Source organism: Suricata suricatta, chromosome 14, assembly GCF_006229205.1.
Source record: "Suricata suricatta isolate VVHF042 chromosome 14, meerkat_22Aug2017_6uvM2_HiC, whole genome shotgun sequence".
NCBI classification, from domain to species: Eukaryota; Metazoa; Chordata; class Mammalia; order Carnivora; family Herpestidae; genus Suricata; species Suricata suricatta.
Genome location: NC_043713.1, coordinates 86,989,078 through 87,010,674, shown reverse-complemented (window position 1 = coordinate 87,010,674; position 21,597 = coordinate 86,989,078). Strand labels below are relative to the sequence as shown.

At 61.4% G+C, this 21,597-nt stretch overlaps 1 protein-coding gene across 1 annotated transcript in view; it reads left to right on the top strand.

Moving 5' to 3' along the window:
• TMEM132D (transmembrane protein 132D) overlaps window positions 1-21,597 on the top strand; it is a 442,505-nt gene that overhangs the window by 413,971 nt on the left and 6,937 nt on the right. Inside the window, exons 8-9 of the mRNA XM_029921636.1 lie at window positions 17,462-17,667; window positions 19,750-20,023. Of these exons, the coding sequence (XP_029777496.1) occupies window positions 17,462-17,667; window positions 19,750-20,023 (480 nt within the window). The remainder of the gene's footprint in view (window positions 1-17,461; window positions 17,668-19,749; window positions 20,024-21,597) is intronic.

The following is a 21,597-nucleotide window of genomic DNA, read 5'->3' as shown; positions in this document are numbered from 1 at the left end:
TCCCTCCCCCTCAGGGGACATCCCAACGGCTCCAGGCAGTGCGTTCAGCAAAACCTAACCTCCTCACCCGGACGTGCAGGCCTCGTGTGATCTGGCCCCCGCCAGCCCCCAGGCCCCTCCCCACACTCTGGCTGCCTCTTCTCTCACCGAGGCTGCAACCAGAGTCTCCTGCATTTACTTTATTTCTCCAAGATGCCCTGCTCTTCTCCACCGTTGGGTTTTCCCGCTCCTCCGAAACTCCCTGACTCAGGTCCTCTCGTGGCTGACACAAGACTCATGATTCGGGTCTCCGTGAGGACGTGGCCTCTCCCTCCACGGCCACCACCCTCCCAGCAGCGCCCTGTCCCCGTCTCTCTGCAGCAAGTGGCTCCATTTCATCTCTGAGACCCCGACACCGACTGGATTCATGTTTTTGCCCCTGGTGACACCATCAGCCTCTTGAAATCAGAAAGCTTTATCTGCGTGATTCACTGCTTTATCTCTAGTGTTGAGGACAAAAAGGTGCTCGTAAAATACTTGTTGAATGAACGGCTTTCTTTCGTTCCGTGTGCCAGGCCGAGGCTTTCGCCAGCGCCGTGTGGAGGAGCCCCAGGCCCCGCTGGTCCCCGTGACCTTGACTCCGCGGCGGCGCCTCCTTCCAGATGCTGCAGCTCCACTGCTCCGTGCAAAGTCTGGCCAAGTAACACGGCTGTGCCCACGCTGGTCTCCTGGGCATTCAGTTCGCCCTCTTCTGTGGCCCCACGAGCTTCCCTTGGATCGTGGGGTCCCCCGCTTGTCACGGAGCAGCCAGGGGGATGTGCCCAAAGGCGACAGGGAGTCCCTTCTCCTCTGGGGACCGACATTGGGGCAGGGAGGCTCAGGAGAGTCCACTTGTCAGACGGCTCCGCAGGAGAGGGGCCAGTGACGAGCACCGCGGTGGGGCACCTGCGCGTCTGAGCCGCAGGGACGGGCTGCTCTCTGGCCCCGGACGCAAGCCACGCCGCTGTGCCACGTGTGGACCTGTCGGTGCGGGCGGCAGGCTCGGGCCGACTGGACCCCGGCCTGGGGGACCAGGGCATCCGGCACGTCCCATGGCCCGCCTCATTCAACAGCATTTTGCCCAAGATCTTTTTTAAGATCAGAACAACAAGGCCAAGTACACTTAGCTTTCTTTCCAAGTACACTTTAAAAACAATTTTTTTAAATGTTTATTTATTTTTGAGAGAGAGACACACTGAGCAGGAGCGGAGGAGGGGTGGAGAGAGAGGGAGACACAGAATCCCAAGCAGACTCCAGGCTCCGAGCTGTCGACACAGAGCCCGACCTGGGGCTTGAACTCACCAACTGTGAGCTGACCGACTGAGCCCCCCAGGCGCCCTCCAAGTTCACTTTAATTGGCCACAGCCCTCTCTAATCCTGTGTCCTCTAAAAGGCCCTCAGGCTGATGACTAAATGTCAGAGTTACCAGAGGACACATACACTTCCGACAGCCCACTGGCCAGCTACGTATTTCCGGTGTTCATGGCCTCAGGGAAACAGAGCAGCCGGGCACCGTCCGGGGCCCAGCAGGGCAGAGATGGGAGGAGCGCCCCGCTGGCCCCGGGGGAGCACGGAGGCTGGAGAGCAGGTGCGTCCTGGGCGCTAAGCTCTGCTGAGCCACGATGCACTTGGGGCAGCCGGCGGGGTCTCCCTGCGGACACTTCCTGGTAATTCAGAACGCCGCCTTTACGTTTAAAGGAAAATTGGCATCCATTCCACTTAACCATCGTTTTCAACAGTATGACTTTGATTCACAGACATTTTGCATATTAACAGGAAGGAGTTAGGACTCTCTACAAGCTATATTTTTAAGGGGAAAACAAACAGACAAACACAGAAGGTAGAATGCTGGCCGTCATATTTTTAGAAAACAATAATAAAATACGTACCTAAATGCGTGCACATGCACAGACTCTCTGGAAGGCTTCATGACAAGACCACGTTCAGGGTGAAGGCAGGGAGCCTGCAGGCGGGCGGGGCTCAGGGCTCGCGGGCCGCGCTTCCCTCTGTCCTGTGTGACTTTTAGACCATGAGCCACGATCCACTTTCCACCCTGACGCCAAAAAAAGTTAGCCGTCGGAAAGAAAATCTCCAATGAGGTGTTCAGACTTGAAAGCCAGCATGAAACATTCATAACACAAGACAACGCTTTATGAATTTTAAAAGAATCATTAAAAGGAGACGTATTCATTGATGTCAGTATTTCTTCTCATTGCAGTGGGGTGGGGGTCAGACTGTCACGGGCGCCCCCGGGGTTGTCCGAGTTGGAGATGGCGGGCCGGCGCCCGGCGTGGGGTCGCGCAAGCTCAGACCTGGGCCCTCGGCTCCGGCTCTGTGCCTCAGTTTCTCTCGTAAACGAGTCGTGACAATGATGCTCGCCTTGCCAGGCTGTCACCAAGATTAAATAAAAACTGGAAGGCACTTGGCATAGTGCCCCTGGCATAGTAAATGCCACGGACGTGGCGGGATTTTTCCAACCAATATTGATGCTTTATTAGAAACGAAGGCTGTGGTTTCCTCCGGGCTCTGTCCTGGCTGTGAATTCTGGGGTCGTCCCCGATGCCTACTGACACGTAGCCACCATTTCAGCACCACACAGCCCGGTCCCTTTGCCCCAAAGAAAATACATGCTCTGCTGTTCCTCCTGCCTCCTTCCTGCCTCCTGCTCTTCCTGGTAATCTTCTCCCCGTCTCGTGGTTGTGCCTTTGCCAGCGTGTCACACGGTACGGCACCTGCTCAGACTGGCGTCTCTCACGCCGAGGAGGACGTGTGCTGGACGGGACCCGGGGACCCAGCAGGGGCCAGACCATGTCAGACCGTGCGGGGCGCAGTGAGGATTCACTGTATTAGCCCACAGCAAGGGAACGCCATGCAGGAGTTTTCAAAGTGGAGTCCGAGAATAATGCGGTAGTACCATGATAAGGCTGTGTTTTTAAAAGAATGCTCTATGCACTTTTTTTAAAGTTCATTTATTTTGAGAAAGAGCAGGGGAGGGGCAGAGAGAGAGGGAGAGAGAGTCCCCAGCAGGCTCTGCACTGTCAGCGCAGAGCCCGATGCGGGGCTCAAACTCACGAACCGTGAGATCTTGACCTGAGCCGAAATCCAGGGTCGGGCACTTAACCGAATGAGCCACCCAGGCGCCCCGTGAGATGAATTCTTAAATAATCAGGGAGGAAGGATGAAGGAGGGAGGGAGGGAGGGAGGAGGCGGAGAAGCCGCAGACATTTCCGGTCATGGCACCCCGCTGCCACCACCCCCACTGAGCGAAGGTCCTGTGGCTGCCCCCTGGACGCCGGGCCCGGTGCCCGAGCCCCCAGTGGAAGCACCTCTGCAGGTGGTGCGGGAGCACACGGGAAGCAGGGAAGGCTGAGTCGACCCAGGCCGCACGGCTGTGTCTGAAGTGCCCGCCTGCGCCTTCACTTTGCCCCGTTGAGGGTTACTGTGCGGCACCGTGTGACGTGAATGGGGCAGTCCTGCGGCCCGAGCAGCGGGGAAGCCGGGCTTCTGCTGAGAGGCTGACGGGCTGGAGGGCTCCGCCACCGGTGCTCATCCACCTCAGAAGATGCGACGGAACCCGCGCCCTCAAACCCCAGGGTGGGTTTCATCTTTGTAAGAAGCCGCTCGCCAGCCCCTCTCTGGCCCAGGCTCTCAGCCCACAGGGTGGGCGGGAAAGAGGAAGGGGAAGCGTCTGTCGGGAGCAGGATCACCGGCCTCAGGCACGCGCCCCGCTCAGTGCGGTTTCCGTGGTCAGGACCCGAGTGGTGGCTTTTCCACAGTGGACCCCCGTCCTCTCAGTCCTGGAGGCCAGAGTTGCACAGAGGAGTCAGCAGGGCTGCGCTCCTCCCGAGGCTCCCGGGCAGGGCCCTTCCTCCCCGCCCCTGCCTCCCCGCAGCCCCTCCCCTGGGCGTCTGTGTCTCCCCTCCCCTGTCTCTTACAAGGATTGACGACCGCGTCCTCACTAACTGTATCTGGGGGACCTTATTTCCAGGTAAGATCGCGTTCTGGGGTCTAGGCCAGCAAGCAGTCTGGGGACACGATTCAGCCCCCGTAGAAGGTAGGCAGATGGCCTGGGGATCTGCGTTTTGTTAGAACCGCGTCGTTGGTCGTGACCCTGTGCCGAGCACCCCCGCTGACCTGTACCTGTTTCTCTAGCAGCCGAGGGCTGCCTGGAGGAAGGGACATACTGAGGTCCCGCCATGGGGGTCTGATGTCCATGGCCCCCAGATTCGTTTGTAGAAACCTGATTCCCAAGGTGACAGCATTGAGGGTAGGGTCTTGGGGGTTAGGAGGTCGTGAGGACGGAACCCCGTGAGTGGGATTCAGGTCCTCAGACCCCAGAGAACTCCGCCACCCTCTCAGCACCACGGGGCACGGCGAGAAGATGGCATCTGAGCCAGGAAGCCGGCTTCCTTCATGAGCCCCGGACCCGCGGGCGCCGTGACCCTGGACGTCCAGCCTCCACTCGGGTGAGACATAAACGCTTGCTGTTGATGGCCTCCCCGGCCTGGGCGGTCGGGGGCAGCCGCTGGCTCTCCGGAGCAGGCGCGGGGCTGGCACCTGGGCCGCAGTGTGTGAGGGTGTCCGGCGGCTGTGCGGGGAAAGGGGGAGGCAGAACCAGCAGTGGGAGGAGCCAGGCCACCAGGGGGCTGGGCCACAAGTTTCGGTCCATGTGTCCACGTGTCCCGCGTGGCGGGTCTCAGCGTCCCCACCGGCTCCTGCCCCGGGTGTGACCTGTCATGGCAGCAAGCGGCTGTCTGCAGCCACAGGCCCTCCCGAGGCCAGGCCGTGGCCCCGCCCCCTCCTCCCCTGCGTCTGCCACTTCCGTTGCCTGTTTCTATGTCCTTCTGGAGCTTTCGATTCCAATGTGACTCTACACTCTGACCTTCCTAATCCGTGGGCTTCTGTTTGCTGGGTCCTCAAGGCCGCCTCGCAGGGCACAGGCACCCCTTCCTTGCTCTGCAGTGGGGAGGCCCGGGGCCCTGAGGGTGCAGGGGGCACTTGGATGTGGAGGCAGTGACCACCAAGAAAACGTCCATGCTGAGGGCTAGTCCAGCCTCTGCCGTGAGCGCTGGGGGCTTTCACCCGAACTTTCTCACTGAGGGACCCGCCCTGGTGGCCCCTCTGGGGGCACCTGCTGGCTCCTGCCTTCACCCCTGTGGTGTCTGTGGCCTGCAGAGCCATGTGGTCAGCGAGTGCCTGGGTGACTCACAAGGACAGCCATGGACCGGCTCGCGCTGAGTGGTCTGTGCCAACAGGGGAAGTAGGCACAGCACAGCCCTGCCCTCCCCTTCCCCGCCTGCACCTCTGTCCCTCTTCTCTGCTCACTGAGGCACCTCTGAGGAGACAGAACGGGAGGGTGCGATCACGGCCTGCACTTGGCGGCCTATGCTTACTTTATAATTATTCATACAACCATACATGCTTAATGTTTTTTGCATATGTTATATTCTGTGACTGAAAAGAAAAAGTAAAGAATGAAAAATGGGAGGAAAAAAAAGACTTCACAATGGCTCCGCTCGCTCTGGGGTTACTAGGGACCAAAGAGCCTTATCGCTGAAGGACCGAAGCCCTACTATGGTAGGGGGGGAGGGGAGAGGAGGGATGGGGCCTGCGTTGTTCTGCCTCCGCCAGGCTCTCAGACCCCAGCACGCGGGGCCCGGTCAGGGGCCGGGCGCGTCTCTGGGAGCGGGCGGATCTGGGCCCGATGATGTGGGGGCAGCGCCTGCGGGAGACAAACCAGAGAGGCAGGAGGTGCCCCAAGTCGAAGCATTAGTATCAAAGCACCGATGTTTGCAGCTTCCTTTGTAGCAAACCATGAAAGGAGATGGACGGAGGGTTGAAACGTGCGGAGATCTGTTGATGAGGCGAACACAGGAAACGCTCACGACAGAAGCGTGGCCTTGGGCGTCCGGGCGTTCGCTGCGCCGTTTCGATCTTTCTCTGTGTTAAAGTATGTCATAACCAAGTGCTGAAAGGGCAGGTCCAACATTTTAATCAAAATATTAAAACCGTAGATTTTGTCTGACTGGCGGCCGATCTGCGGGTGGATGGGAAATGCCGCGTTAGAGAGAGTGGGCAGAGGTGAGGGTCAGAGGGGGCCCTGGACGGCAGAGGGGACAGCAGCGTTTCAGGGACCTCAGGGCTCAGCCTCCCGGGCCTCTGCATGGGGCCGTGACCTCCCCACGTCCCGTGGCGGACTCGGGCCGGCTGTCCATGGGTGTCCGGCCTGGGCCATCGTCCCGAACCCAGTGGTTCTGCCCAGTAACCAGGCCGGGGAATGAGAGACGCAGCTCGGCTCCGGCCCGCCTGCCCGAGGCCAGGACAAAGCGGTGCCGCGGGGTCAAGGCCGGTGCCTGAGCGGGAAGGCGGCCCTGGGAGAGCTGCCGGGGACAGAGCACCCGGGGGACGCGTGCCTCCTGCAGCGATGTGGATTTCGGCTAGACTCGCAGCTTCGGAAATAGCTGTGTCCCCGTTGCACACACAGACGCGCATCCGCCGGCTTGTGGACTTTGCGGGTGATGAGTGGAGTCTCATAATCCAGTAAGTACTGTTCTCTGTCCTACCCGGGGGACCGTCGCTCGCTCCTGCATCTCCCTGAGAAGCACTGGACCGTGGCTCCAGCTGCAGGGGAGGAGCAGACGCGTGAGCCTGGCCACGGGCGCACGGGCGGGTGAGGCTCCTGCTCTGCACCTCCCCGTCCGGGCGCCGTCTCAGGGGTCAGTGGGGCTCCTGCCCCCACAAATGGGGAGCACGTCGCGGGCATCTGGACATCGAGGGGAGCCCTCCTGCTGGGTGACTTGCAGAAGGTGCCTCGGGGGAGGGGAGAGCCTGGGGCGCAGCAGGCGGAGCCGCTCGCCAGTGAACACTGACTGGGAGTCTCAGCCCGAAGTCCCCGAACACCCTGCGCTTCAAGCGCCGGGAGGGTCGGGGCGGGGAGCGTGGGAGGGCGGGCTCGGCGCCGGGAAAGGAGCCGGGCAGGAAGCGCCCGTGATGCGTTTGGCAGCGGGGCCAGCGGCGTGATGATTTATGCTGCGCTCCAGGGTGGCGACGTGTGGCTGGACCGGCTGCGCACTGCAGGGCTCTGTGGGGGGTGCCGCAGCCTGGAGGAAGGGCCCACCCTTCTTTCCGAAGGACCGCTGGCGGGGCAGCAGGGACCCGGTTCGGCCCTGGGCGGCCTCCGGCAGCAGGACATCCTGCGCCCCGCCACCGAGGCCACTGCAGGCACAGAAGAGGACAGGCCTGACTTGCAGGGAGATGGACCACCTTGCAGGTGCCATGTGCTGGTCACACACGCACGGACACGAGTCGGGGCGGGGATCCATGGGGAGAGGAGAGCCATTTGGAAGACAAATGTGTGATGTCTGTGCAGCTCCAGAAGCTTCTCCCTTTCCCTGCCGCGGAGCAGGAGGCCTGCCCGGCTCCGTGGGAAGACGGCTCACCCTCGCCGACTGTCCGGCCGCACGCTGGAGCCCAGGGCGGGCCTCCTGGCTGAACACCTGTGTCCTCCCTGCGGGGCGCCGGGACCCGGAGTGCATGCCTCGCGGTCACAGAGGGCCCCGGGGACCCAGCAGGAGCCAGGGCCAAGGGTGAGACGTCTGGTCAGGGCCGGACAGCGATGTGCCCGCCGCGGGGGTGGCAAAGGTGCCGGAGCGCTGTGCTGCTTTGTGCGTTTCGTGGGCCGAGGTCAGAGGCGCAGAGCGGCCGGCGGCGACCCGGAAGCCCGCACTGCGTCCTCACCGCGTGAACGCGCCGCTGGGCTGGCGGAGCTGCCGTCTATACTGACACCCGTCCCCCCGTTGTTCTCGGGGCGCCAGCTGCGGGTGAGGGAGGGAGGAACTCACGTCCCCGCGAGCCTCCTCCCCGGGCACCGCGCTGGGCCGGGTCCCCCAGACCCTGCGTTTCCCGGGGCGGGTCTGCGTGCGGGAGGCGGGGCCTTCGCCGCATTTCCTGGAGTCGTGCTCACGAAGGTGTCTGTTGAAACAGGTGTCATTCCGTTACAAATTCACGTCTCTCGTACTTCGTATCCAATCAGGGTGCTATGTTAACCTCAAAAAAATATTTTTTATTTTGAGAGAGCGAGCGAGCCAGTGTGCGCCAGTGGGGAGGGGCAGAGAGAGAGAATCCTAGCTCAGCACGCAGCTCAATGTGGGGCTGGATCCCAGGACCCTGGGATCCTGACCTGAGTTGAAATCAAGAATCAGACTCTTGGGACACCTGGGGGGCTCAGTCAGTTAAGCAGCTGACTTTGGCTCAGGTCATGATCTCACGGTTGGTGGGTTCGAGTCCCACGTCCGGCTCTGTGCTGACAGCTCAGAGCCTGGAGCTGCTTCCGATTCTGTGTCTCCCTCTCTCTGCCCCTCTCCTGCTCATGCGCTCGCTCTCTCTCTCTCTCTCTCTCTCTCAAAAATAAACATTTAATTTTTTTTTCAATTAAAAAAAAAGGAATCAGACTCTTGACCGACTGGGCCGCCCAGGTGCCCCAGGAAAAGACCTTGCAGGTCTTTTCCATCATCTGGGGGCCCATTTCAGGATTTTAAAGGAGGCGCTGGCGAGTGTTCGTGGAACGGTGGAGACACGGTGCCTGACAGGGTTGGAGTGTGGGTTTAGGTGACGTGGTGCCGTGCGAGAATGGATGTTAGGGATCCGGGCAGAGCGCCTCTCACCTCTGTTCCCTCAACTCTCTGTGGCTCCGTTCCCAGCATCAAGGGCGCAGCGGATAAGACAAGGTCTCCCTACCATGCTCGTCAGGAGGGGCTCCAGGAGGTGAGGAAAGAGCCCCAGCAGCCCCTCCCCACCTTCCAGCACACAGACAGCGGGGGTAACTCTGCAGGACAGGCCTCCTCCGTGGAGGCAGAGGCGGTGCAGCATCTCGGGTCCCTGCATCTCGGGGTTCCTGCGTCTTGGGGTTCCTGCACCTCGGGGTCCCTGCACCTCGGGGTTCCTGCATCTCGGGTTCCTGCATCTCGGGGTCCTGCGTCTCGGGTTCCTGCATCTCGGGGTCCCTGCATCTCGGGGTTCCTGCATCTCGGGGTTCCTGCATCTCGGGGTCCTGTGTCTCGGGTTCCTGCGTCTCGGGGTCCCTGCACCTCAGGGCCCTGCGTCTCGGGGTTCCTGCATCTCGGGGTCCCTGCCCCTCGGGGCCCTGCATCTCGGGCCCCTGCGTCTCGGGGTTCCTGCGTCTTGGGGTTCCTGCACCTCGGGGCTCCTGCACCTCGGGTCCCTGCATCTCGGGGCCCCTGCACCTTGGGTCCCTGCATCTCGGGGTTCCTGCGTCTTGGGGTTCCTGCACCTCGGGGCTCCTGCACCTCGGGTCCCTGCATCTCGGGCCCCTGCGTCTTGGGTCCCTGCATCTCGGGGCCCCTGCGTCTTGGGGTTCCTGCACCTTGGGGCTCCTGCGTCTCGGGTCCCTGCATCTCGGGCCCCTGCACCTCGGGTCCCTGCATCTCGGGTCCCTGCGTCTTGGGGTCCCTGCGTCTCAGGGCTCCCAGGCAGGAGAAAGGACATGAAGGACGCACACAACTCTTAAATGCTTCCCCTCAAGAGTGAGCTGCATCACTTCCCCTCCTGTTGGTTGAAGTCAGCAACGTGGCCAGATTACCCCCACTGAGGTGGACAGGGGCAGGAGTGGGGGAGACACGAGGAATAGAAACGGGGTCCGTATCCGGGGGTGCTCGGCCATCTCCCCACCCTGCAGACTTCTTTCGGGACGGATCTGGCAGTCCGGTCTTTCACGGTACCTGCTGAGGGAAACTGCCTGCGCCCCTATCCACCCCCAGGGGCACAGCCGGGAGACAGACTCTGTGTCAGTCATTTGAACAGAGGCCATTTATTATAAGGAATTTCTAACTATGTAAAAAGCCAGTAAGTCCCTCCTGAAAGGGGGGATGGAGACATTGGTACCACGGAGGCAGCGTGCCCAAGGCAGCCCCCACCCTGGACATGCCCAAACAAAGACCGCACCGGAATTATGAACACAGAGAAGACGATCTCTCCAACAGGCTGCTCTTGGCTAGTGCTGGTCCGTCTGGGTCTGAAGGGGGAGCCTTGGGCATAGGACCCAGAGCTCTGAGGAGGGGACTGGTGCCCTCGTCCTGAGGACACGTGACCAGGCAGCTTCTGTGGGAAGGTGGGCACAGCAGCCGTGGAGGCTGGGGTGACCCCCACGGGCCCCGGGAGGGAGTAGGAGAGACCAACCCTTCCCCCTGCAGCCTGGAAGCCAGAGCCCCAAAGGGTGCATGGGGACGTCAGACCTGAGCTCTGCAGGCCGCACCGCAGAGGCTGGCGGGGTGGCCACAGGCCCCTACCGTGACCGCCTTGACCCCGTTTCATGTGGCGTGCACCCATTACGCGTCTCCAGGTTGCATTTCCACAGAGCAGAACTCACTCTGCGGGGCTCCTGAGCTACGGCCCCTGATGTGGGGGGGACGTGGACTCTGTGCGCTCTGCACTCCAGTGACCTCGGCCTTGGCCTCTGCAAAGCTCCAAGGAGAGTGAAGAGAATGCTCGGGCCCTGAAGGAGGCGTGTGCCAGCCTCATCCCCGCTTCAGCTGCCCGTTCTGTGCCAGGAGCGACTTGTGACCCGGAAGCGATGGAAGAAAGATCCACACGTGGTACTTTCCAGAAGCGGCTTCTTGTTTCCGAGGACGGTGCGATGTTACTTAAGGGAAGGCTTCGCACCGGGGGAACAAGATTCAACAGCTGCCGGCAGAAGAGAGTCTGTCCTTGTAGCGATGGATGCTCTTCCCACAGATCCCGGCTTTCCCTGCATATCTGTGTTTGTCTGCGGGTGTGTATGTGTGTGTGTGTATGTGTGCCCACACGTGTGATTACCGGGGCACTGTTTCCGCAGCTCCCCCAGGAGGGGTGCACGAGGGTGTCAGCGTGTGTGACTCGTGCCGACCCGCCGAGTGGGGCAGGACAGGTGACGGCCGCGAGCCTGGGGCCGGGGCCACGTGCTGGGGGCTCTGAGAACAGACAAGGCGGCATTCACCAAGAGTGTTCTCCTCCTGCCCCGGAGAAACACTGCAGGGGGGCGTGTGGGCTTGGGTGAGCCCGTCTTGTTCGGATTTTAAAATGACAGCGCTTCCCGGGAGCTCTGGGTTTAGGAGGGAAGAATATGCCGTCGCATATAGAAGGTCCCAGAGGCGCTAGGATCTCCGAGTCCGGTGTCATAAATCAGAGCCACCTGGATGCTCCTCCGGAAAGGGCTCCCGCTCTGCCCACGTCCTCCAGCGCTGAGCTCCGCGGGTCCCTCGGTTCCGGGCTGGGCCACGCTGACCATGAAGACGGGATGCAGGGCTCCTTTCCAAGGCAGCCAGCCTTGGTCCCGGCCCCTCGGGGCAGCCCAGTCTGCCTCTGACTGAGGCCCCCGCCCTGCCCGCACCCTCCCTGCCTCCTCCACGGACACCACTGCCTGGTAGACCTCCTGTCCGGGGCCCACTCCCCAGAGAGTCACACACATGGTGTCAGGGAGAACGGGGCCAGGACGGCCCGCACGCAGACCCCAGCACTCGCCGGAACCTGTCACCCGGTGGTTTCCTCCTCGGCACAGGGGACATCGTGGGGGTTCCCACTGCGCCGGGTGCCTGTCGGGCTGGGACAAGCCCCACGCCGAATCCCTGGGACGGAGTGGCTGGAGGGGTCCCAGACACCGGCTTCCACCTGCTGCAGCTGCGTGCAGCCCCCAGGGCGCAGCAGGAGTCCTCTCCACTGAGGCCACGTCCTCCTGCTCTAGGGACCGGGTCAGGGGCTGCACTAGTCCACCCAGGCTGCCGTTACAAGAATCCCCAGCTGGCGGTTAAACAGCAGATGTTTATTTTCCGACAGTTCTGGGGCTGCAAGTGCAAGGTCAGGGCTCCCGCGGGGCCAGTTTCTCCTGAAGCCGCTGTCCTTGCGGATGGCCGCCTCCTCGCTGTGTCCACACTTGGTCCAGGCACCTCTGGGTCTCTGGTGTCCTCCTGTCTCCCCCAAAGGCTGCATTTCGACCCCATCCCCTCTTCCAAGGTCCTGCCTGCAAATCCAGTCACGGTCTGAGGTCCTGGGGGCCAGGGACTCTCAGAGGACTTGGGGGCACCGCAGGCGAGCCCCTAACAGCGCTTACTCCCTCTGCACGCCGAGCCTCTCCCCGCTCCTCCGTGTGTCCATTGGAAACTCGCTTGTCCCTTGGCAGAAGCCCGTCTGCTTTGAGTCAACCGTCAACAGATGCGAGAGAGGTGGGCTGCCTCCCAGCACAGGAAGCTGGGAACGTTCTCCTCTGATCCGTTAGCCCAGCGTTAACACGTCCCTCGTGGCTACGGAACCCTGTGCCTCAGTTTCTCATCGGAACATGGGGTAATAGCACCGACGCCATAGACTTACGCTGCAGATTACGTGGCCTAGGACACTAGATACTCCGCACAGGCTCCTCGTGTAAGGCAAACGCTCAGGAAATATGAGCTGCTTTTCTTGTCGCCACGATTATTAACAGTATCGTTTTAGTGCAGGGTAAAGACCAATCTCTAAAAAGGTAATATGTAGCTTGAGAATTAGATGCACATGTCCCCATAGGCTGTTTATTTTTGGCAAACCTGGGGGTGGGGGTGGACAGAATTTTAATAGCCTTACCTCTAGCTGTTTGGGGGAAAAAAAGGAAAGAAAAAAAAAACATCAGAAGAACATAAATTTTCCCATGAATGTTGGTGATATTTAAACACGTTTTAAATTCATACGGCATTCAAACAGGAAAGAGGAATGGCGTTAAATTCACAGAGTGACGGACTGCGCACAGCGGAGTCAGAATTGGTAACTGCACCCTCGCGGCGGCAGGGTGCCGGGCTCTGAAAGACGGTCTGGAGTCTCCCCAGGTCACCCGACCGGACCGGCAGCACCATCCGTGCAGGGTGATCCAGAAGGACGGGGCAGGTCTTGTCTGCCCACCTGGACCAGTCTGTGTGTCCGTTCATCTGGCAATGGCCGGGGAGGTGGAGGAGAAGCGGGGCCCACGGACTGGAGGGGTGTGTTCCTCTGGGACCACAGGATGTGGATGGACCCCGGTGGGCCCTGGAGGGATGAACCTGGTGTCTTCCCAGTTCAGGCCCAGCCCCGCCACAGGCCAGGCTCCCTGGAGATCCAGGTGGGCTGGCACCTCGTGGGGGAAGCTCAGTAGAAAAGCCCTGAAGTAAGGCCTTGGTGGCGAGGATCAGAGCTAGGAGAGCCGTGAGCAGGTGCCGGTTGGTTCCCCTGGAGGCTCTGGGGACCACGAGCCTGCTGTCTACAGCAGGAGTCCTGTCCGCACGGCTCTGGAGGCCAGGAGCCTGGATCACGGCCCCTCGGGGGCTCCGGGGCAGGATCTGCTCCCACGTGCTCTGGGGCCCCTGGCAGCTGGCCCCCAGCACACATGGCCTCCTCTCTGTGCCAAGTCCTGCTCTGCTTCTCCTGTATAAGGGCACCGATTGCATTTGCAGCCTGCCCCAAACCCAGGACAATCTCATCTCGGAACCCTTAACTGAATGGTATCTGCCCTGTGAACCTCCCTCCCTCTCCCTCCGTCTCCCGGGGGTGTGTCTACACCCGCTTTCTGCCTACTCTGGACCGGCTGGATGGCACTCAGAAGCCACCGGAGACGGGGAGAGCCAGCAAGGGGGAAGCCCCCAGACTGGCAGCCCAAGCTGACGCACGGGCACTCCCTGAGATGTCCCCGGCCCCTCCAGGCTGGCACCCCCCCATGCAAGAATGGCAACAGTCCCCAAGCCGTGAGACCATGAGCATCAGTGCCCTCTGCAGGTGTCACACCCCCAAAGGCTCTGGAAACACGATACATACATGTTAAGTTTATTTATTTATTTTGAGAGCGCGCATGAGCATGGGAAGGGCGGGGGGCGGGCAGAGGTCCCCAAGCGGGCTCCACACTGTCACCCCAGAGCCCGATAAAGGCCTCAAACTCAGGAACCGTGAGATCATGACCTGAGCCGAGATCAAGAGCAGGATGCTTACCCGACTGAGCCCTCAGGTGCCCCGGAAACCCTTTCATTTACCACCAAAACCCTTCCCCTGTGAGATCCCATTCTGCTCTACTTGACCCTCCCCCCGCAGCCTCCCCAAACCCTCCTCCAGGGCGGGTCCCTCCTCCCTGACCTTTACTTTCCTTCCTCTGCACAGTTTCCATTCTAGAAAGCCATTAGCATTAAGTGGGGTCCCCTAAGGAAAGATGTGTGTTTGTAGCCAAGACCTCTGGCCCCGCCGCAGACCCCAGTCACACTCCTGGGTCATTTGTTTCCAAGACCAGGCTCTCCCCTGCCGCCTCGTGACCTCATCCGCCTTCGTGCGTCCTGCCCCCCCCCCCACAGCCCGCTAACCCCTCACGTGGTGTATCCGTTCTCACCGAAGCGGTGACCGGTCGTGTCTGCGCGAGCTGCCACAGTGGCAGAGGTGGCTAACGTGGACGGACGGAACCAGGGGTCGGTGACTCCACACGAGACAGCTGTGCCAGGCCACCGTCCCTGCCGCTCCGTCGGGGCTCCGGCCGCTGGGCTCCCGGCTGGAGTCACCGCAGAGGCGGGCAGGGCGCCCTGGACGGTCCCGCGTGGGGCATCCGGTGCTCCCACAGGGGCTGCCGTGTCACGCCTGCTCACAGCTCGTCGTTGGGGTAGTCCCGTCCCTGATCTTCGCGTGAACTTGTCCCTCCGTGTGCCTGAAGGAGGGCCACACGCGGCGGGCAAGCTGTGTCCTCCACGCCGACGCTGGACATGCTCAGAAGACAGGACTGTGGGGGCGGAGACTCCCAAGCCCTCCAGTCGGACACGTTTTGTGTTTTCATGACTTACCATAAACACTTCATGTTTGCACGCATACACGTGTGCACATACCATACACGCACGTGCACATATATGCACGCATGTGTACACATACACACGTGTGATATACACACACTCATGTGCACATGCATACAATGCACACATGCGCACGGGCACACAGAAGCACACACATGTGTGCACACAAGTCTGTGTATACATGGAAACGCCTGCACATGCATACGATACACACATGTGCACACATGCGCACGGGCACACGCAAGCACACACACACATACACGTGCACGTGTACATACACGGGCACACACATGCACACGCGTGCACACCTCTACCTCAGCGCCCCGACCCCAGACGCGGTAGTGCACCGCCCCCCGGATGCGCAGCCGCCCCTCCTCTGAGAGCTGCTGTCTCCCTGTGAAGCCCACTTCCCCCCTTTACCGCGTCTGGCTCCCCTTCGTTAAACACTGAATTTCCAAACTAAACGTTGCAACCTGACCTTCCTCCCTCCTCCCCTTCCCTCTCTCCCTCCCTCCCTCTCCCCTTCCCGCTCTTCCCCTCCCTCTCCTCTCTCCCTTTGTTCCCCTCCCCACCTCTGCCTCCCCCGTTCAGCTCGTCTGTGACAATTCAGCCCAATTTTCAGGAAGACTTGAAAGAGGAAAAGCCTGCGATTACAGGCCGGCGGCAAGGGGAGCAGTGGCCGGGCCACGGCGGTGACAAAGCCACCAAGCTGCTCCCTTTGGCCCCTCCATCAGATTTAAGTACTTCTGCTGTGGGCAGAGATTTAGGATGACAGCCCCCCTGACTTGCAGCCGGGCCTGGGTCTGCGGTTCCCTTCAGAGCATTGATCATCGCGGCCGCGGAAGCTCTGAGCGGCCCTTGCGTTTGCGCCTCCCCCCCCCCCCCCCCCGCCGACCGTCTCACCACGGAGATGAAAGGGGCCTTCGCTGGAAATGCTTTTTATGATGTTCGAACAACCTGGTAATTTCTGCTTTGCTGTCTTCACGCCCTCCGAGTGCTGGAGGGCGGTGCGCACCCTTTGCGGATCTGGGCTGCAAGGCACATCCGGGCAGGGGTGCTGCCCTCGCAGGCCGAGGCAGCAGGGATTGGGGGGAGGGGGTCCGGGCTGTGCTGTCCAGCTGCGTGTCCCCGGGAAGCGTTCCTGAATGTCCCCGAGCCTCAGGCTGGTCATCCGTGGAAATGAGAACAGTGACCTCGCCCACCCCGCTCCTGCGCTGCTGAGCGTGCTGAGACCACGTGGCCGGGCTCACCTGCCGGTCCGGGCACGTGCTAAGTGCTCGGTCAGGGCGGGTGCCCCCTCCACCTGGCTCCAGCCTGTGGCCGTGGCCGGGACACACCAGCCCACACCTGGCGGCTGCACACAGCATGCTCTGGGGGGCGCCGGTGTCCACAAGCAGTTTCACCAGCCGGAGGCCCAGGTGTGGGCAGGACGCACGCCCTCCCGAGGCTTCAGGGTGTGTCCCCGCCTCCTTGAACTTCTGGGGGCGCCTCCGTCCCGTCCTGCAGCGTCAGAGCCGGCAGCGTGGCATCGCACTTGAGTGGCACACGGCCTTCCTCTGCCACAGCCACTGATCTCCTTCTCTGTCCCTCTTGGGAGGGTGCTCAGGTCACATTCGGGGCGCACCAGGGCAGCCCCTCTCAGCATCCTTAACGAAACCGCCTCTCCAAAGTCCCCTTTTGCCAAAAACGGTAACGCTGACAAGCTCCTGGAATTGGGGACCTGACATCTTGGGGACCATGCATCAGCCTCGCACACGTGCCCAGTTCTTGTTTAGGATGTGAGGAAATGTCCCCAGACTGCTCGAGAACAAAGACAAGAAGATCCCTTCCCCACGCTTGGTTCTTCTCCCGGACCGCGGCCGGAGGCGTGCCCTTGCATGGGGCAGCGGCGAGCCGGGGACCTGCAGCGCCTCCCCCCGGGGTCCAGCCATGGCTCTGCCCCGGCCCAGGGGAGTGCCCGGCTCCAGACTGCTCTGAGGAAGGCAGGCGCTGACATGTGCCTGCCTCTCCGGTTGGGAAATCCTGGGACGCAGAGCCTGGGACATGGTCAGTCCCCAGGGAGCGGCTCCACGAGGCAGAGCGGGGGACTGGAAGCAGCAGGCACCGAGGGAAGAGCCGTCAGCGGGGGGACCAACCCTGCTGGGCAAGTGGGGAGAAGACCTCCTGAGACTCAGTAAGGAACCGCGAAGAGCACAGCTCTCTTCCGCCCCCGCAGCGAGAGGGGAGGTATCCTGAGACGTCCCCCTGAGGGGGGACGGAGCACAGGGCACACAGAGGAAGGAAGCTGAGAAGGTACTTGGGGTGAAAGCTGGCCTCAGCCTGACCCCTGGAGGCCCTCGGGGTGGTGGCTGTGTGCACAGCGTGTCCTTTCACCAGGCAAACGGGGTGTCAGCGGGCCAAGAGGAGGGTGGGCGGCAGAACGCACCCAGGTAACTGAGGGCATGGCTCCCGGCACCTAATGGCCAGAAGAGGTGCAGCAGGAGAGAGAGAGCAGCAGCATTTCGTGGTGCCCGGGGGTCTGTGTGCAATCAGGAGGGCTTACCCCTCCCCCCACCTCCTCTGCCTTCACCGCCGTTCCTTTGGTGATGGGACAGCGTGAGGACTCACTCACCTTCCACCCGTCTCTCGCCTCACAGGTGTCTGACCGCTGTGACTACGTCTTTGTCAACGGGAAAGAAATGAAAGGCAAGGTGAACGTGGTGGTGAACTTCACCTACCAGCACCTGAGCAGCCCCCTGGAGATGACGGTGTGGGTGCCCCGGCTCCCGCTGCAGATCGAGGTCTCGGACACCGAGCTCAACCAGATCAAGGGCTGGAGGGTGCCCATCGTCTCCAACAAAAGGTGGGTGTGTTAGGCAGGACTCCATATTGGAGACCGGTGCCAAATACGCTTGGGCTAAACATGGACATTTACAGGGTAGCCAATTTCAGGCATGAGTGGAGCCGGGGATTCAAAATGGCACCTTAAGGACAGACTCTCTCCCCACCCCTCAGCCTGGTTTGCTGGGTATTGGCTCCATCCTCTGCCAGGCGTTTCTCCCGAGGCTCCGGACGTGCACCCCGTCTTCAGAAAGGCCATCCTTCTCCTTCCCAATGTCTCGGGCAGAAGTCCTGGAGTTAAATTAGCCTCACTTGGGCCGTGTCCCATCCCTGATCCAGCCACCAGAGCAAGGACTTAGAATACACTAGTGAGGTTTCATTCACCATCCCCTGGAAGAAGAGGCCAGCCCCACCTGAACCAAAGGGCTGATACCAGAAGGAGGGGACCTGGGAGCAGATTCTGGTGACCAGGGCAGCCTCTCTGTGTCCCCAGCCCAGAAGCTCTCAGATTTGCTTGATCCTAGGGAGATGAAGTCAAAGCCTGTGACCTGTGTGCCTGACAGAGGGACAGGTCTTTTTTTTTTTAAGTTTATTTATTTTGAGGGCGGGGGTGGGGCGGAGCAGAGAGAGGAGGAGAGAAGAATCCCAAGCAGGCCCTGCACTCAGCACGCTGAGCACAGAGCCCGAGATGAGGCTCAGCCCCACAGCTGTGAGGTCATGACCTGAGCTGAAATCAAGAGGCAGACACCTCCCCGATGAGCCACCAGGCGCCCCAGTGACAGGTCTCCTTTGTCTACACTGGGCACCAGGTCCCAAGAGGGTTGCAAGAGGTCAGGCTCTCTGTTCAGGGACTTTGTCATCTCGGAGAACCCGGGCCCGAGGACTCACATGTGGGCGACCCACAGAAAGTCCGAAGTGAGCGTATGCAGGGTTAGAGAAGGAAGTCCTCCCGGTGTCTCTGTGCTCAGCGGGGAGGGACTGGCCCTCGTCTGAGGATGACCTTTGTCTACATCCCGGCCCTGGGAGCTCCAGCCCTGTTAGTCCTGTGCCCCTGGGCGAGGGGGCAGCTCGGAGAGTCAGGCGTGGGTCCCAGGCGCGGTTGGAAGATGGCGTGAGCAGTGATCCTCTCCCATGCGGCCGGGGTCTCTGAGGCTGAGGTGGCAGGACAGGGTTAGGAGGGCTCCCGAGGCTGCGGGGGCCATCGGCAGCCGGGAGGACTCACCCGGGGACGGGCTGAGTCTGATCTTGTTATGTCACAGCGTGTCCCCGCTGCCCTGCTCAGAGCGGGGCTGCTGCCGAGATGGAGGCCACGATACGGCAGAAAGCATGGGCTGGTGGGAGGCGTCACACACAAGGGAGCACTTCGTCTGTCCCCGAGCCAAACCGCGGTGGCCCTTTCTACTCTTCCTGCCGTGTGACCGTCCCTTGAGCTCCGTAGGGCCCTCCTCGCATGCCGCTTTATAGGGCCGTTCCCACCCCCGCAGCCCTAGCCTGAGTTACCCATTGCCACACAACTCAATGACCCATCCCCAAACTTGTGGCCTCACCCTCTCTCCGGATCGGCAGTCCGGGCCTGGCTGAGCCAGGTCCCCCACAGCCTGTCTGCTCAGCGGAGCTCATGCAGGGAAGGCTGGCGGCCGGCCCCGGGCTGTGGGACGGAGGCCCCGGTTCCCCGCTCGTCGGTGGCCGGCATGTGGCCGCTCCACAGGGCCACTCACGCCGTGGCAGCATGCTTCAGGAGAGCAGCCGGAGAAGAACCAAGGAAAGGAGACCAAGCAAGACCCGTGTCACAGTCTCTCAAACCCTAATCTTGGAAGTGACTTCCCCCGCCGTTGGCCGTGGCCTTGAACTGGAGGAGGGCTACCGAGTCCCCCTCACACTCAAAGAGAAGGGGTTCCACTAAGTGCGTTCTCAGAGGTGGGGATCCCCGGGGACCTCAGGAGCTCTGCTGACCGCACGCACTACAGCCCCTTCCGACTGTCAGGACTCACACGTGGGCAGGTGACTGTTCCCGGCATACCCACCAGGCTGGGCTCACTGCCCGCTCACCTTTGCAGCCCCTGCTGTTGGCAGGGACCTGTTAACTTGAACTGACCTTTGACAGGCCGGCCCAGGACAGCGAGGAGGAGGAGGAGGAGAGAAGAGGGGGTCGTGGCTGCACGCTCCAGTACCAGCACGCCATGGTGCGAGTCCTGACGCAGTTCGTGGCCGAGGCGGCGGAGCGCGGGGGGCACCTGGCCCACCTGCTGGGCTCGGACTGGCAGGTGGACATCACGGAGCTGGTGAACGACTTCATGCAGGTGGAGGAGCCCCGGATCGCCAGGCTCCAAGGAGGGCAGGTCCTGGTGGGCCAGGAGCTCGGCATGACCACCATCCAGGTGAGCCGTGCCCGGGCGGGGCCCTCCGCCCCCTGCCCCTTCTCTGCCCGGGCGAGAACGGTCGGTCACTGCTCAGGACAACATCCATTTCCAGAGGGAAAGGGATTGTCCCCCAGATAACAGAAGTGTTGTGACGGTGTCACCGGGCTCCTGAGGTTCCCCACGTACGGCCTGCGTTTGGCAGATGCTGGACGGCTTCTCGGGTTGGGTTGCCGTCTGTCTCTACGGCATGGCGGTGTTACCGTCCTGGGGAGAAGGCCCTTGGCCTGAGCCAGCCTCATGGGAATTGTGGGCACGGCCAGTGGCTTCTCGCTGACCATTGTCACGTGTAATGCCTTTCCACCCCTCCGTGATGCTGTGACGTGTCAGGGTGAAAACGGGGGTGTCTCAGGATCGTGCCGCAGAGAGACACACAGTGACTGGGCCTCACGGTGCCGGAGGCATCTGCAGCCAGAACGATGGGAGGGGGTCAGCGTCCAGCAAGGCGTTTCTTATTTGTTTTGAGAGAGAGAGAGACCGCGGAGAAGAGGCAGAGAGAGAGGGAGAGAAAGAGTCCCAGGCAGGCTCCATGCTGTCAGCGCGGAGCCTGATGTGGGGGCTTGATCCCATGAACCGTGGGATCCGGACCTGAGCTGAAATCAGGGGTCGGACGCTTGACTGACCGAGCCGCCCAGGGGTTTCTGCAACGTGGGGTTTCGAAACAAAGGCTCCCCCAGAACGCTGTTCCAGGCGGTCCCTTGGGTGAGCCGCCCGCCTCTGGTCTGAGGACAAACTGAAGACGACCTGTCAGTGAGGACTTTGTCCGAGATGCAAAGCGTATCCATCCTGGGAAAACGGGCTGGGATTTAAAAGAGACCATTTGACTCAAGGAAGAAAATAAATGGGCTTGACGTGACCCAGGGGTCACACGCTCCAGGGGTCTCTAAGGCCTGAAAAGGGGACGGTGAGCCAAGCAGGCTCCTGACTTGGGCCCCCAGGGCTGGGAGCACCGGGCGGCCGGTGAGGACCGCGGGGAGGGCGCGGCTGCCACTCCCGTCCTAGAACTGCCGGCGAAAATGTGATGCAGGCTTTCCGGAAAAGCAAGAAATCTTTTTATTGGAAACCCTCTGATTGTTTCGAGGGCGGCCATTAATTCCGTTCTAACGTTTTATTTATGTCAAACAGAACCTGTCTGCCCCATAGACAAGAGCTGGAAGCCTCCACAATTGGCTTTTCTGGAAAGATCTAAACCGGAGATCGAAGTCCCTGGAATCTGTCCAGGGCTACATTAACGCCTGGAAACTGGGCGCCCGAGTGGCACTAACCCCTCCCCCAATGGGAGCGTGAGCCCAAGGGGGACGCACGGGGCTCCCGAATCAGGCGTCACGGAGGGGGAACGGGCCGGCCTCCCATGTGTTAAGCCTGGAGGCCGTCCTGGCGGGGCAGCTGGTGCTGAGACCCCCGTGTTTCTTCCCGCCGAGTCCTCTGGAGCTGTAAACCCGCTGGCCCACTCTCTTCCGGGGACTCGCTTGTCATGCCAACTGCCATCTGCCTGTCCTAACCAGACCCAGAGATGGAAGGCGGTGCTGGGATGG